This window comes from Gambusia affinis, linkage group LG20, assembly GCF_019740435.1.
Source record: "Gambusia affinis linkage group LG20, SWU_Gaff_1.0, whole genome shotgun sequence".
NCBI lineage: Eukaryota > Metazoa > Chordata > Actinopteri > Cyprinodontiformes > Poeciliidae > Gambusia > Gambusia affinis.
In genome coordinates, this window is record NC_057887.1 from 17,347,412 (window position 1) to 17,364,155 (window position 16,744).

Consider the following 16,744-nt stretch of genomic DNA (forward strand, 5'->3'; position numbering starts at 1 on the left):
GATGGAGTAATTTATGCAAAAGAGGCCCTGATCAAGTATTCAGTACCTATACAGTGCAGTGTGGAGATCTAATTTTCAGTTGGCTGACATTGCATTAAAAACCCTTTTTGTTGGCTATACGTAATTATGAAAACATCTGGAAAACAGAATGTAAGCTTTATCCCATGATCATAAAAAATTGCCTAATCAATGATAAAAATATATGAATGTTTTTTTTTTACTTTTGAACTAAAATACATTTTTATTTTCTGATCATTTTCTTATTCACTGACATAGAGCTGCTTGCAGAAAAGATGAGGCTTTATGAACATATTGTTTAATAATTTTAATCCATTTCAGTCAAATTGTCACCACTGTTACTTCATCACAGTCTGAAAGGAATTTAAAAATAATGTTTAGTGTTTCACACCATTCAGTTGGCAGTTCTGTTTTACAACCAACAATCGTGAATTCATTTAGTGCTATAAAACAGATTGTTAAGACTTCAGTTGATTAAGAAAGGATTCTGTGGTAATGTTCGCTTTTGGCAATCAATCATCCGTCAATTACTGATGCAACAAGCGAAAATCTCAGCTTGTCTCATTAAATACTACCCCTACGCGTTGGCAGGAGCTGCAAGTCTGGGACAGAATTTCTAGTTTGAAACCCATCCAGGCTACTGTGGTCAGGACTGGAGACTGTTTCCGTATCTGTTTGCAGTTTATTTTTGTTTGTTCTTTATGGTTATTTGTTTGTTTTCCTTCTTTTTTTTCCATTTACAAAAAAAAAAAAAAACAACAACCCACATTTAATTTAAAAGTTGATTTATTGCTAAAGACAAAAGGCAAGAATCAGCACATCAATAGAGATCAGGGTATTGTGGCCTCTTATCAACGCCTGTCAAAAGAGCTGAGTGAACAGACAGAGACCTGTTGAGAAACCTTGCACAATCCTGCAAACCAGCTGCAGTTGGTATGTTAGCTTACAGTAGAGTGGCGACATCTGCTTCAGGTGATCTTTACCACCTAGCAAACATTTTGAACAGCTTGTGGCATGATATTGTCACCTTTCTGAAAAGTATTTTTATTTAATTTTTCTTTTTTGCCAAAAGTGGGTGTTTCCCTAAATCATCTTTTGGCAATAAAAAAGGAGAGATTTTTTTTATTTTTTTTTGTCAAAGTTACGTTTGTCAAAAAAAAAAAAGACATAAGCCGTTATTTTAGGAAGGTGACGAAATGTTTCTTCAACAAAATTAAAATACAGATTTGTAAAACAGTAACTTCTGCAAGGGTGCAAAATTAGCAGATTCAGACAGTTTAGACAAAAGGAACAAACAGGCACATTTTCATGAGAGATTACTTCCCAAATTCAAAAGACGAACTATTGCATGGAAAGACCCTGTAATACAACAGAATTTAATTTTTGTGTGTCTTTGGTGCAATCATAATTCTTATTGTTCCTGCAGAAAAAAAACTTCTGAAAAAACAATGAGTGGAGGTTCCTGGAAGTGTTTTAGTCAAGCTGCTCATTGTTGTTCACAAAGCCACAGCTATAAAATTTGGTCTTTCCGAACAAAAAGCAGACAATGGGTTGCAGCAGTTTGGAGTGCAAAAAGAGCTAAACTGTATTTTATTGAGCTTTAAAGTTTGGCTATAAATAATGACCTCAAACTATGTTAAATCATTAAAAAAATGAAAACAGACTATCTGTTTTACAAGAACTAATCGTAATAAATATAATCAATGCAAACAGATTTTAAAGGATTTTTTTTTAAGTGAGGTTCGGCAAAGTTATTTATAAAAACACAATAAAAAAATTAAAAATTAAGTATAAAAATAGAATAATGTTCCCTTACTTGTGATGATGTCATAAGGCCATAAGTTATATGCAGCATCAATAAACAGAAAATTATATGAACTATATGAGCAGTGGAAGGCTAATTGCTATCCAGAGTTACTCATTTTATATGATCTTAGCAATTTAAAATCCTCAATAATAATGGTTCTGTCCAATGGATCTGATGCTTTTATATTAACCATCAACCATCTACACTTTACAACTTTAATAGCAGTCTCCTGACAATGGTTAACCCATTCACATATCTAAACATTTTAAGTTTTTATATTGTTAAAATGATCTAAAACGTGATCTGTTTGAATGACTCTATCCCATCTGTCTTCCTGCAAACTCACTAGAATATGACATTAGTCCACTACAGGTAAGGAAATTATTACTGATAATAACTTCATTGAACCTCACTTCAAGAAAATAAAGTAAAAAAACTGTCCTTATTCCTCCATTTTGTCATACTGTTGTTATATTATTATTTTAAGCCCTAAAGACTTTATCTTCAATAAGACTTATAGATTTGTCTGTCAGCATCTTTTCACTGTTCACAAATTTGTACCCAAATAGCTTCAGTGTTGGCCCACAAGCTCTCTGCACAACCTGAGCTATCTTGAATGGTAGACTGAACCTCCATTTCTCTACTTGTTCAGAGGATTTCTTCTGGGTAGAGTAAACCCCGCTGATCTCCTTAGAAACCTGGGTGTTCTTCAGGATCCAGGCTTTCACTTGAGGAGTGAGAGGAATTCCAGAAAATCGGAACATCTCTGTTGCCTTCCTCATGGGAAAACGAGCAATGTCCTCATATCGCACCAACATGTACCGATCACGCAGCCACGGGGGTTGCCTGAGACCGACCTCTGCAGACATTCGGATATTGTCGCAGTTGCCTTTGAGCTTCTTCACCTCATCCTCATTGAGGGGCCCGTCCCCACCCAGGGCCCACTCCTTCCAGCTCTTATACTTGGCAGCAAATGCAACCATTCGTGAGGCCAGCACAGCCCGGGGATCCCGAACCAGCTGGATGAATCTGATATCAAGACGCGGATCCTCAGCAAGTGGACGGAGATTTTCAAGCTGCCGAACCCTTACAGACTTGATGACTTTGTGATCCTTCTTAAGGCAGGACTCTGATGCCATGGTCAGATTCAGGGGCCCACAGCGTCTTGTCTTGCAGCGGTACCGCTCAAAAACACCTTTGACAACAGGGCTGCAGACGGGCTCCTCACACAGAAAGCTGCTGGACTCCCTGCGAAAGAGGCTAGTGGTTATGTGGTTCACAGGGAGCGGGTCGATGAAGCTTTCCAGCAGGGAGAAGTCGCACAGAAAAAGTTGCTGGAGAACGTCACGGTATGCCTTGGCCGACGCAGTAGCATTGGTACCTCCAGTGTCCAATGTCAACATCTTCTCCACATGCCACAGAGGCTCGAATAGGTAAAACATGTTGTCACCTTGCTGGTTGAAAAACTCGCCTACAAATGAGGATCCAGTCCTGGTGGTGGCCAACAGGAGAACATGTTTCCTTCCTTTTGCTGGTCTCTCCTGGTGTTCGCTGTAGTTCTCTAGGCGCCGCTTCATCACCTTGAAATCTTTGCTGAGTGCGGGGAAGGACACATTGTGCTTCAGTGCTAAGTGGGAGAAAGCACCAGGCTGTAGAGGAGTTCGGGGGGTCTGCTTCAGGTTGAGCTTATCTGACACCCTAAAAATATGAAAAATCATAGTTTTAAAATTTAAATACAGTTTTCTGCTTAACATAACACTTGCAGTTGCAGTGAAAGAGTTTCAAAGACCTAATTTGCTAGAAATAAAACGGAGTGGTGCTTTTCATTTTAAAACTTTGCTGAGGCATACCTGTTGGCATTTCATGAATCAATTTTTATATAGCTTTCTCTTTCTCTCCTACTCATTATCTGTTCCTTATAGTGGATATTAATTATTGGAGTCATAAATCTGACTCCAGTAATTAATATCTGCTTCAAGGATGTTTGATCATAAAAGTCAACTGTCCCATTTGTTGATCATGGGGCTACACTTTTATTCTCCAGAAATATCATAATATCATCAGTTGTATACTGGAATTAAAATAGACATGAGATTTGAGCATTTTTATAAACATTTGTCTTTGTAATTATGAAAGCTTTCAAGAACAATGACACAAAATATTTTGTTTCCAGACATGAAATGGAAGTAAGACGGGACAAGATGCGATAACAAATTTGGAATGAAACAGGTTTACCACGAGTACATTGAACTCACCTCGAGATGATCCTGTTTTCCTTCTCAATGATAACAAGTGCCACAAAGAAGACAATGGGTATTGTGTATTTGATCCTCATTCTCGGACGTGGCTGTGTCTAGATGTATTTTTTTTACACACTGCTTCCAAATGGGTTCTGCCAATCTTTCAGGTCATCAGCCACCTTCTTAAGGAGCGCTCCAGTTATTTGTGTTCCCACATGTAGGCAATGTCTCCTCCTGTAAAATGAAATCAACATCAGTCTGTCAGCGTCGTATGTTGCACATTTGAAGACAGGCAGTTGTGAAAAACACCTCTGTGTTTTAGATATATTTATATAGTAGGGGGAAGTTGATGCTATCGCATGGACATAAAAATGCAGTGTGATGTTGAGTCACAAGAACGGTAACACGAAGCCTTTTTGCGTTCCGATAAATCTTGCTTCCCTAATTTTTGTAAGTGTGCATCGCAGTGTATCTCTTCTTTGCAAAAGAAGAAAGTTTCAGACATTTACTAAAGCACAAAAGCATTTTATATAATAAGGTAAAAAGTAAAAAAAACAAAACATAACACATTGTTAGTCTCAGATATAAGCCATTCCTTGCTATGAGGAAGTCCTTGTTATCTTTAAGTGCACCAGTGCATTTTAGAAACATGCCCACCCACCATGCCAGACTGAGGGCTGGGGCACATAGAGACACTATATTTATGAGTTAGTCATGCCTAGAAGTTCTTTTAAAAAACTGAGCAGACAAACAACCGAGTGCGGAGTAAAATATGAGTGACAGGCTGCAATCAAGCACAATCTTTCCAATTAAACTGTTATCCCACTTCTACGAAGCTCCTTGCCAAAAAAAACTCATGGGTTGTCGGGCTTTAAGTGATACTGTCTACCACCCGCAGACGTAGGCAACAGAGCAGCTTGAAGTCCAAAGTTACAGCTCCTCATTTTTGCTAACACTGAGAGAACATATTGTGAACAATGATCCTCATTGAATGACTTTGAGCAACTAACCTGTTTAGACTGCACAGGCCCAGATGCTGAGAATTAAAACTGTGCTGTGCTGAAATTGAAAGGGAAGGCCTGGTTGTCACAGCACCATAAATTGTAGAGCTTTCAACCTGGAGGCCACACGTGACTTTTATAAGTCATTAGACTGAAGATGGTTGGTAGTTAAATGAAGAAAAGGGCGGATTTAATGGCAGCTATTTGCTAACCTACTGCTCATTTTTGAAAGAATGATACTGGTTTACTTCAAACATAATTACAGCGCATCTTAGATCCTTTGCTAATCTTAAGTGTTTAGTGTAGCCCTGACAATCAGGGACATAAATACATACTGGGGCACCTTATCAGAACATACAGTTTTGTTTCGTTTTTCCTCAAATGTAAACAAAATGTCTCAATTTGCAGCTTTTAAAAATACAAAAAGTTTTCTTTCAGGATAATCCTTTATCAGTCATCTTCCCATCATCTTCCCAGTCTCAGTGAAAGAAAGCATGATACTGTCATGACCATTTCTCACTGTGTGTGTGCTCAGTGTGTTATGCAATGTATGTTCTATTTATTTAGATTTTGTCCACAAAATCATATTCTCTTTATCTGTATCTTGATTTGTCATTTTTACCTATATATATGTACAGATTTTTTAAATTAATTAGTTTTTTTATTATTATTGTTTCTCAAAAAATATATGACTTGTAATTATTAATCTTATCATATCTTTTGTGTCTTGTGTTACATTATATGTTATAGTCAGTATCAAAACTCTTAGTGTAGTACTAGAGCACTGACAATAAATCAGAATGCTCCAAAGAATAAAAAAGCTATATGTATTTGATCGCAACTACATTTCTCATAAAAAGCATGCGCTTTAAGGATTCTTCAGTAAAAAATGGTCTATAAATATTAACCTATTTAATTTTGAAAGATATTTGACTATTTTTCTATAGGTCTTCCAGGCTTGCTGTTTATTTGTCTCAATATTTTGTTAAATTTTGAATTAATCAGGGGCACTAAAGGTTTATAAAAAGGCATTTTGCCCTGAAAAATGGTAAATGGTGAAGCAGATGCTTGCCTACCTTCCTCATTTTTGTGTATTAACTACACAAACACACTTAATGAAACAGCATGACGACGCACTGACAAACTGCTGTTGTTAATCAACAATGCAACTTGAAACCACCTCCTACATTTCCACATAAGAGTTTCCATTCTCTTTTTTGAATTGTATTGAACTCTGAGTGCCTCCAGGTTTCTGTGTTAACAGAAGCCGCATTTCACTTCTCACATCCCGCTGTGACCTCTGCCCCGGCCAGTTGCGAGCACAGAAGCAGGTCCAAATGACTGCAGTCTAAACACAGGGAATGGTTGGACGGTGCCTGTGAAATTCTCTGAGTGGGAACAGGAAGTTTTGCTGCTCCAGTAGAGACAGAGAGAAAGCCCTGTTGACGTGGAAAAGTATGTAATGAAAAAGGTGAACCGTGCAATGAGACGCGCTTTCATTGGAAGGAAAGGTCTACACTGCCTTGCCGCATGCCACGACCACAAAGGAGTCTTTACACGGGAGTGACTCTGAACCCTGCTTTTGGGGTGAGGCAGCAGAACACAAACTGCTTGGTCATTTACACGTCACACCATCAGGGGCTTAGATCTTGGATGTCGTAACTCATGCATAATCTGCCTCAACTGAAAAACGACAGTCTGTAGGAGCAAAGTTACATTACATCTGAGAGAATTTCCACTTTTATCTCGCCCTCTCATGTACTAAATAACAGCACCTGAGCGAAGTAACAGACCAAAAAGACCCAAGAAGATAGTTATTGACAAATCCTGCAAGCTTTTTTGACAGCTTTGTGCAAAGCTAAATGTGCATTTTTATCCACATATAATTTCAGGGGAAAAAAATTTTCATGTCAACAATTCATCAAGTAAATAAGTAGTCAGATGTTTTGTCATTTATATAGTAAATTAGATGTACACCAATTATCTCAGTTTATTGCATCTGCTGTGTAAAGGGAGAAAAAAAACACTTGAGCTGACATTCGTGAATATTCACAAACCAGTGAGGCATATGACACGTTTGATCATCTGCTCATAACAAAATCGCTTGTGCACCATTTATCATCTTGTTACAAAATGCCTTTAATAGCTGCCTCTTATTTAATGTAAATCTTATGTGGAGACAAATTAAGCAGCAGTCATCCAAGCCTGTTTTGCATGTGACTGTACTGCAACTATGAAATTTGGCTTTGCATACAAATAGGGCCTATTTACAAAGAGTACAAAAAAATCTTTAACATACATTAGAGATCTGCACAAATAAAATTGGCCAGGCGTGAGAATCAAGGATTATATTTTTCATGATCGTTTCTGATTGGTGATTTGGAAGTCAAATACATAAAAGTCAGAATTTTTCTCTTCTCCATCAAATGCATGAAAACTGGCATGTAGTTTCATGCCTTATTTTTATTTTGTTCAAGATCAGATAAGACTTAAGGACATATGAGTTGAAGCATAAATAGGGATGATCTTTTATTCACACTTTTCTCTCATATGTTAAAATTAGTAGCTTATTGAAAAAAATATACTTCTAGGACTAGTTTTAAGCCACACATTTTACTTTCACTTGAGTAAAAAAATATTTGGAAATAACACTTCTCTTACTTGAGTAAGATTTCTGAATATTCTACATAGCTCTATTTGCTTCAGTGAATGAAGAATAAACATGTTTTGACTGAACACTAAACTGTCTGCTGAGTCTGCTGTACCACTTGGAGGTCAGGTGAACATATAGTGAACAGTGAATGGTAATAATAGATTTACTCTCCAATACATATTAGCTTCTTTATATTTTGCTTTCAAAATATTTATGTCAAATAAATTTGATGTGGAAAGTATTGTCTCCTGAAATAATGTGTTATTGTGTTGTTTTCATGCATTGTTTTTCATTTTAGTTTTTAAAATATCTAGATTTCCCATGGGTTTAAGTTGTTGTTTGGTTGCATATGTTTTGTCAGTTTCACTGTTTTCTATTCAATTAACAAGTTCAGTATTGGAACACAAATTGTCATCACTCACAACTCCACTTTCTGGTGGCGGAAAGTTGTAGAAACTTAATTTAATAACAGATTTTTTTTAATAGTTTTTATTGATGAGAGAACATGCAAATAATTTTTTTCACAGATTCCAAATTAATTGAAGCGAAACATAAATTTTACTTATTTATGTTTATGTGTAAGCTACTTTTAGAGATGTAGTACAGCTAGCTTAAAACTGCTATTAGAAAAAGATTGTTATTATTTTTTGCCACATTTAAGTATCTTGATAAATATTGAGTATATTCAATAGCTTTTGGTACTGCCATTGCTTCAATTTTTGTGCTCAGTAGTCAACAAAATAAACCACCAGTTCTCTGTATATGAACAGGGCATATTTTTTATAAGCCTTCCACACATAAACAAAACTGGTAAGCCTAGCTGTTAAATAAAATATATAACAAGTAAAGGCATTGGCAAAACTAAAACGATTGGTACAATATTTGCACATGGCTTTCAAAAGATTGCATGTTAGACTGAATAAAGGGAATGTGAAAACACATTTGTTCTTGTTTCATGTCCACAGATTCTTAGTTAGGAATAGCTGCGTGAAATTGACTAAGATATATTCAAACACAGGGAAATGTATTGTTTTAAACTTTTCTGTTGCTGATTTGGCTGAGTGTGTCATGTCACTGTCTTGCTGGTAGACTTGCCCTGTCTTTGCAGATTTTCTTTTGAGAATGCTCTATTTTTAAGCTCAACCATCTTTCCACAAACTTAGAGCAGCTTCCCTGTCCATAAAAAAAAATAAATGCATCTCTACCACATAATTCTATCACCCCCTTGTTTGGCAGAAGGGTCTGTTTCTATTCTGCCACACATGATCAATTTTGATTTCATCAGACCAAAACATCTTGTTCCACATATTTGCTGTTCCCCTGTCGCTTAAGGCAAACTGCAGAGTAGTTGTCCTATGGCTTTTTCTTAGCAATGAATTTCTGTCTGACACTAAAAGGTAATCTCTATGGAGAGCATGGCAAATAGTATCCCTACCAACATCTTATTCCACCTGTGCTGTGGATCTCTGTAGCTTCTCCAGAGTTACCATAGACCTATTGGCAGTTTCTCTGAATAATGCTCCTCTTGCCTAACTTGTAAGCTTAATAAAGGACTCATGTGTCAGTACGTTTTTGTTTGTGCCATAATCTTATTTCTAGAGTCAAGTGTTAAAAGAGTTGGGGTATTGTTTTATATCCTAACCCTGCTTTTCATGATGCTGTTGGTTCACAAATCTCCCTCCATAAAACATTTGTATTTCTGCAGTGATTACGATTGGCCACATTTACGGATTAGAAAGCGATTGGTAGCGCTCGATTTCATCCAGTGGTAAACAAAGTTGAACACAAATACCATTCACAGTTTTATGTATTAAACCGTGTGGTTCTGGTGAGAGAAGGTGTGAAAAAGTTGCTGAAAAAGCGCAGCAAACTTAAAGCACTTGCATGCGCTGATTTATAGAAGCATAAACAACATTATTATTTAGAAAGCAAAAGTCTACAGGAGAAACAAACTACAGATAAATAAATCTGACTGAATCCTCCCCCTAAGTCATGAGAACAAATTAAACCATGCGGTCTTAATAAAAGACGCATGAGCAAAGTCACAAGTGTCTTATTTGGAGTAACTTTACTGTTTCAGATATATTGTAAATTTTGAGCTTGTTCCAGTTCATCACGTTGCTATCAGTAAAGTCAAACTCAAACTTGTTAAGAACCAACCATTATGATGAGATATGATGTCGGAAGGCGTCCCGCTTTCATTCCACTTGTTCAGCCTCTTCTCAAAGTGCGACTCGGTAGGGAAACTGATTCCATTACTTTCAAAGTGCGCCTTTAATTCTGCAACAGAAAACGATCCATTCGTAACGAAGGAGCATATGGTGGAGTTCCGCTAAGCAAATTACGGGAGTTCAATAAAACCATGTTGATCAAGTTGGTGGGGAGAGCATCCTCTGTAAGTGAATGAGACCTGCACAGTTGCAGATCACTGATTCGCACGGAATCAACTTTGGTTACAGAGGAGCGGAGCTTCAAGCAGGAGGCGCGCCATCAACGATTCCAAACATCGAACCAAATTGAATACTCGTCAAATAAACTTTACACGCACATTCTTATTAGTATCTGGGGGGGGGAGTGTAGGTTTGTCGCCTAAAACTTGTTTACCATGTAGTTTTGACATTAAAAATTCAGGCTTTTTAATGAGGCTATTTTTTGTGTCAGTAGAAGAATGGCTCCATCTAGTGGAGAAATGTGTATCCTGCATTATACCCCTTTATTAGTTGCATGTAGACTATTGAAAGCTTATGGGGAACATGTCAACACAGCCATTGTTGTTCTAATGTTCTTCTATATGCTGAGCCTTCCTTTTCTATTATGTAAATTATTTATATTGTTTTTTCACGTTGGTCTTAAAAATTCCCGAATCTGCACATAATATGTTGACAGAATTTTTAAGTACTAAATCAGATGTTCTGATCAGTTAGCAGCTGATCAGTTTTGATACTTTTTACTCATTCTTTTTACTAATTTTTTTGATGACAACCTCTTACATTTACTTGAGTAACATATGCTGCAACAGTGTTCCTACTACTTCAGTAAAATTTCGGGATACTTTACCAACCACCGAGTACTTATAAATTATATTACCAAACAGAACGACATGATGCAACAATCTAATTTCGGTTTTTTGGATTACATAAACTATTTTACATTTAAAATAAACAAAAAACGTTTGGCAAAGACACGGGGTGCTTTTGAAGCGTTTAAGTGTGTTTATATGCTTCTTTATTTCGTAATCCTACGATTAAAAAGCTTAACAATTTGGAACTACAATTGATATTCCGTCGCTCGGTGATGACGCAGAATCCAGAATCTTCCGGAAGGTCTATCAGCTCGTTGCAAAATAGTTGCGTCAGAGACTCGCGCATTTCCAACAAGGAAGGTGAACCTCGGACGTTTCTCTCGGTAAGAAGCCTTCAATTGGTGTTTAAGAATTTTTGTCTTTGCGAAATATCTTCCTCTGTTTGCTAACTGACTTATTTAGTTTCATCATTGTAAATCAGGTTAATCTCAGAAATGTTTCAGGCATCCTCTACGCAGCTAAACATTGCTACTTAACGTTAGCTACCTGACTGAATTAAATAACTGGTTCTGTATTTTTTATTTAACGGGCAATACCCTTATAATTAGGTATGTTGCTGTGACAGATATATCAATTTAGGGTTCGAGAAAACGTTTCATTTCCTTGTAGTCTTTTTAAGTAACTTGTTATTCTAAGTTTTTGTGTTTTCAAGTGCTTAAATATACCACAAATCCACTGATTTGATTCGTTAGCATTTGTCTTTGGCCCTCCAAAATGTAGTAAGCTTGTATATTCTCTTTTTGTTAACAATTTATCATCGGAAAGCAGCTTTTTGACTCTTTATTTTTAAAAATGGTTGTAACATAAAACATTTTTGATAAATAATAATAAACTATTGCAAGTAAATATGTTTAAATATATATATATTTTTTCCTGTTTGTTGTGAGTTTTATTTTAAAGCAAATGGTTCTTAAACACAACAAACAGGCCTTTGTTGGGGATTGACACAAAACATCATGTCATGACCATGCATCTTATTTGTAGAGCACTTTTCATCTGGATATCTGTAATATAAAGTGTTGTACAAAGGTTACACTATGGTTGAAATTAATTTTAAAAAAATTATATTCAAGGAATTGTAGGAAAAATCATCTTCAATATAGAAATTATAAGTTTTAAAAAATGCAAAACATATATAGTAAGCATAGTAATTCAAAGATTAAATTCTATATAAATTGCAAAATAGATGGAAAAACCTAGATAAGATAGATAAAAATATAAGCTTTTTTAACATTGCTAAATTAATCAAATACGTAGAAAAGTATAAATAAATATTTATGACACTTGTGTGTATGTCTGTGTGTGTTTCAGGTCACTACAGAGTAGAAGGAAATTGCAAACATGTTGGTGGCAAGGCTGACATGCCTGAAGAGTCTCCCGTTAGTCGGGCTCCGTCCTGTGCTGTCACAGGGCTCATCGGCCCTGAGAGCGCCCACCCTGAAGGCCTGCCCACCCCTCCTCAGGTCACAGCAGGTACTGTATAGGTTCTGAACTCTTGGTTAATAAACATCCATAATCTCTAATGTCCCTCTATGTTCATTGTTTGCTGAATTGTATCGATTTGAAGGAAGCATAAGGCGACACAATACTGTTCCCTATTGACATTGTGAACTTTTGTGCATCTTACGTAGGGTTGCACAGTATATTGAAAATATAGCATCATTGCAATATCAGTATCTGTAATATTCATCATTAATTGACCGATTTAAATATACTCAACAGCCTAATATGTAGTAAACATTCTGTCTGTCATCATGATGTGCTACTTCAAAATATTAAAGGATTTGGAAACCCCTATAAACTTCACAAATAAGCTTTATTACCTTTATAGGTACAGTAAGTAAGTAAGTTAGGGTTAAGTGATTAAATCTTTGGATATTCTTTAGCCTTTTTTGACACTATATGTTTGAGTACAGTTTATTTATTATGGCACACTGATTGTGTTTACTGGTTTATATTGGGTTAATAGATTTCATATATGATAAAATGGGATGTTTTGCTGTTGACTTTTATTGACTTACATGTAAGCTGAAAGTTAATAGTTAAACTCCAATTAGAAAACAGCATTTACAAGTACAAATTTCTTTCTCTGTCCAAAGGGTTATGCCTCAAAGGCCAGATTTGGATTCCGCCGAGCAAAAACCAGCAGGGAGCAGCTGAAGGAAGCAGCTTTTGAACCAGCAACTGACACAGCCATCAAAAGTGATTGCTTTACATAAATATACATATATATTATTAATCTTTGTAATTTTTTTTTGTTGCTTTCTTTTCTTTCTTTGTTGAAAAGGTGTGATGGGTGCTGTCATCGCTCCACTAACTCTGAGAAATCAATGTGAGTGACAAGGATGTTTCTGATGATGAGGGCTGCTACACTTGTACTTTCTAAGGCTCGTTTTCCACTCCATTTAGGATCTGGCCTCAGTATGTGAAGGGTAGCTGTTAGCAGGAACCCGGCGCTGATGGGTCTGATGATGAGGGGGTCCTGGATGGTGAGTTTTGTAGCTGAACATTTAAGCCTTTTTGTTTTAATTTTAAATTAATTTGGGTAACAGTTGTTATTTCTAGTTTAATGTAATGCCTGTTCTTTATTTACCAGGCAATCGGAGCAACTTTTGCAGCAATGATTGGAGCAGGGATGCTGGTTCGATCCATCTCATACGAGCACAGCCCGATACCCAAACATCTGGCTTGGATGCTGCATGCAGGTTTGCTACATGACATGTTTTCTTAAAGTTATGACCAAAAGTTTTAGGAATGACCGAATGTCTTTCACAAACTTCATTACTTTGATGTTATTAGACACCCACACGTAAATACAAACAAAAGGCTGCAGGACTCAAGGTAGCTCTTACCTTTTTAAATCTGGACAGTTGTTTTTCCATACGTCCCAAGGAGCCTAAATGCATTTAAGAGAATACCTTCAGCCTTGTGCATTGCAGTCCAGTCCTGGTACTTCCTGCAGAATTTGTTTGTTTTTGATGTTTTATTTGAACTGGAGTAGTTTCTTTACCCCTAACCTGCATCCAAAAGTCTTCATCTTACCATTTTACCTACAGCTGGTTCCTTTGACAGGACTGCCCCGCTTAATGTATCAATTCTGATGTTCAAATTCACTCAGAATGAGTTAAAATATTAGCTGCCTTGTCTTTAAATTGTTGGTGGTATGCAATTTTGTGGCAGACTTAAAACAAGGTGCTTTTTTTTGTGACAACGTACAATTTCATTCACTATAAACAACTTTTATTTCTATTTCATTATAACATTCTTCATAGCAACCTATGCTCAATTAAAATTGCCATCGTTGGAAAAAAAAGCAGTAAAGTTGATTAAAAAACAAGATTTTTCATGTGAATTGTAATTTCAGATATGCAATTACTTTAGTTAAGCACCAGAGGGCAATAAAGGAAGGGGGAAAAAAGCAATAAATGCAGATATGTTTGTTAAACATTTGCAGTTCAGTTTGTTGTAAAGTATAAGCTGGTAAAATAATAGTTCTAATAGTTCTTATACTATGATCACTTTGAGTTAAAGTACTATGGTTTCATTGTACTACTTTATTAATAAAAAACAGGAAATAAAAACTAAACATGTTATTTGTTACAGTAATTTTACTTTATATTTTTTATTCTTACCAGGATTTTTATTATAGACCTAAGTAGAATTATTGCATATAATGCCAGCTAATTTTAGCAAGTAGTTTTCAAGTATTTAAGCAGAATATTATAACTTTTTAGTGTTCTGCACAAATGAAAAATGTTTTTTGTTAAAAAAGTAAAACACCAACACCTGTATTTTTAGCTGGTTAATTAGTCAGACTCTGCTCAGGCAGACACACCCAAGTTTCCTTTTTTTAATAAGAATGTGTTTTGTTGCTGCTGTGAAGTTCCTCAACATGGGAGGTCCGCTTGCTGTCGGCTTTGGAGTGGTATTCGCCTCCTCTCTTGGTTAGTACACTTAAAATGGACTCATGGATATTGCGTAGAATGGTAACTACAAGTTATTGAACATTTAGGCTGAAGGTTAATTAATTAATCTTGTCAGCCTTTTTTAAAATTCTATCAACTTTATTAATCCTTCTTGTTATATTACTGAAAACCTATTATACACATTAACATTTAGCAGTGATGTGCCCAAAGAAAAAATATCTGATATCTAATTCAAAATATAGTTTAAAATGAAATGTTGCTATAAGTATTAATGGTGTTTTGAGGATTATGTACAATGTTAGTTTTCCACCACACAGCACGCAGATCAAGAATGTTATATTCGGTATATTCTTTATTAAGTCCATCACATGAGTCGTGACAAAATCAAAAAAAATTTTTATAGAAGTCTCATTTCCGGTGTTACCCTTGAACAGATTCTTCTGCTATGTTTCTGCCACCCACCTCAGCATTTGGAGCAGGCCTGTATTCTGTCGCTGTCTACGGAGGCCTTGTTCTCTTCAGCATGTTCCTCCTTTACGACACACAGAAGGTCATTAAGAGAGCGGAGACACACCCACTTTATGCTGCACAGAAATATGACCCCATAAATGCGTGAGTAATTTCTGTTGTTTATCTTTCTTTTTTTTCTTTTTTTTTTTTTTTTCTGCAAGGCTGGTGATGATCCTGGCTGGCGGCGGTGGCGGCAAACGGAAGTAGACATCCGCTGGAGTTTTACTTTTCTTTCCACAGAACTAAACAAAGTTTCCAGTCATCATACAAGTGTTATCCTTTAAATACAAATCTTATGGGGCTGGTAGATGATAACAAAGGCTCTGGAAAAATTTTGAAGATAGGGATGGGATTCTGAGCTGCATGGTGATACTTCAAATCAAGAAGACAAATTTATGTATTTTGATTACAACATAATAATGTGTTCACGTTCTTAAAAGGACATTTTTAAAGTTCGAAGCCACTGATAACATTCAACAACCTGCTATTCCATTCCACATTAGAACAATGGCTTGACTGGTGTATGTTTCTGACTAAGCATTCACTGTTATGTCACTTCAGTTTCATGGTGAATAAGTGACATTAGTTCTTATGTTTATAAATAACACGAAGCTATTTCAACACCAATTAATAAAACAGTTTAAAATAACTTTTCTGCAAGATGTTTCTGTCTGATTCTTTACATTTTTTCTTTTTGAAGTGATTTTTTTCAAACAAAGCACATGATGAACGTTAACAGCTGACATGCACAAAACATTTCCACAACATTATTTTTTATATCTCGTCAATGTAAAACATGGATAGTAAACTTTATTATAGCTTTGCAGTTGAATTGTTCTAATATAAATGTTGCCTTTTATTTCTGCTGTAATGGCTTCCTAGGACACAGATTTACACTAAAATATTGCCAAAAAAATATATAGATAGCAAAATATCGGTTGTTAATTAAAATAAAGTTAAGTGTCTTAAAATGTCTTGCTAATGACTATGAAAGCTAGTGAAGACTCTGTTTTGGGTCCCTGTAGTAGTCAGTGCTGTGATCAAGGCTAATAACATGCTAATAACGTAATTACTTTGACCATTTGAAATGCACTGAAACTAATGTAAGAACTTGGCAATGATGTAATAAAGTTTTTGACATTTATTTATAATTTCTGAGTTAACATTTTGTATTTCGAGGGCACATTACCCTTGTTTTCTTTTCTTATTCTAACAGATTCTACTTGATGATCTAATTAAATAGTAATAGAATGATAAAAATGTATTATTAACAGTTCAGTCATGTATAATGACTGCACTTATAATTTCAGTCATTATATTACTGAAATTATAATGACTGAAATATAATACTATTGAACAGAATTCTCTAATGGGTTGCACTTGCATTTCTTTTCTGCTAAAACTATATATATATATATATATTTTATTTTTTTTCTGCAGGGAGAGAACAGGCTTCAGTCTGATTACTGGTCAGTCTGACCAGATTGCAGGCTTCTGCTAAAACTAT

General features: G+C 35.8%; 2 protein-coding genes across 2 annotated transcripts; one reads left to right on the forward strand and one right to left on the reverse strand.

The window, feature by feature from the left end:
• Nucleotides 1-786: 786 nt before the first annotated feature.
• Nucleotides 787-10,158, reverse strand: LOC122823350 (carbohydrate sulfotransferase 3-like). Its single transcript, XM_044102857.1, has 3 exons — nt 9,880-10,158; nt 4,081-4,299; nt 787-3,523 (listed from the first exon to the last, which is right to left on the reverse strand). Exons 2-3 carry the CDS (start codon nt 4,158-4,160, stop codon nt 2,308-2,310), a joined length of 1,296 nt encoding a protein of 431 aa, XP_043958792.1. The 5' UTR covers nt 4,161-4,299; nt 9,880-10,158; the 3' UTR covers nt 787-2,307.
• An 858-nt stretch (nt 10,159-11,016) lies between these two features.
• Nucleotides 11,017-15,650, forward strand: ghitm (growth hormone inducible transmembrane protein). Its single transcript, XM_044103151.1, has 8 exons — nt 11,017-11,124; nt 12,113-12,274; nt 12,901-13,009; nt 13,089-13,133; nt 13,238-13,290; nt 13,398-13,522; nt 14,660-14,748; nt 15,171-15,650. Exons 2-8 carry the CDS (start codon nt 12,143-12,145, stop codon nt 15,341-15,343), a joined length of 726 nt encoding a protein of 241 aa, XP_043959086.1. The 5' UTR covers nt 11,017-11,124; nt 12,113-12,142; the 3' UTR covers nt 15,344-15,650.
• Nucleotides 15,651-16,744: the final 1,094 nt, after the last annotated feature.

What these genes read in the sequence shown, in the direction of transcription:
- ghitm (XM_044103151.1), top strand. Translation starts at nt 12,143, where the DNA reads ATGTTGGTGGCAAGGCTGACATGCCTGAAGAGTCTCCCGTTAGTCGGG. An exon ending in CCCTCCTCAGGTCACAGCAG is followed by an intron (nt 12,275 to 12,900) that starts GTACTGTATAGG and finishes CTCTGTCCAAAG; the next exon opens with GGTTATGCCTCAAAGGCCAG. An exon ending in ATTCGCCTCCTCTCTTGGTT is followed by an intron (nt 14,749 to 15,170) that starts AGTACACTTAAA and finishes CAGATTCTTCTG; the next exon opens with CTATGTTTCTGCCACCCACC.
- LOC122823350 (XM_044102857.1), bottom strand. Translation starts at nt 4,160, where the DNA reads ATGAGGATCAAATACACAATACCCATTGTCTTCTTTGTGGCACTTGTT. An exon ending in GAAAACAGGATCATCTCGAG is followed by an intron (nt 3,524 to 4,080) that starts GTGAGTTCAATG and finishes TCATATTTTTAG; the next exon opens with GGTGTCAGATAAGCTCAACC.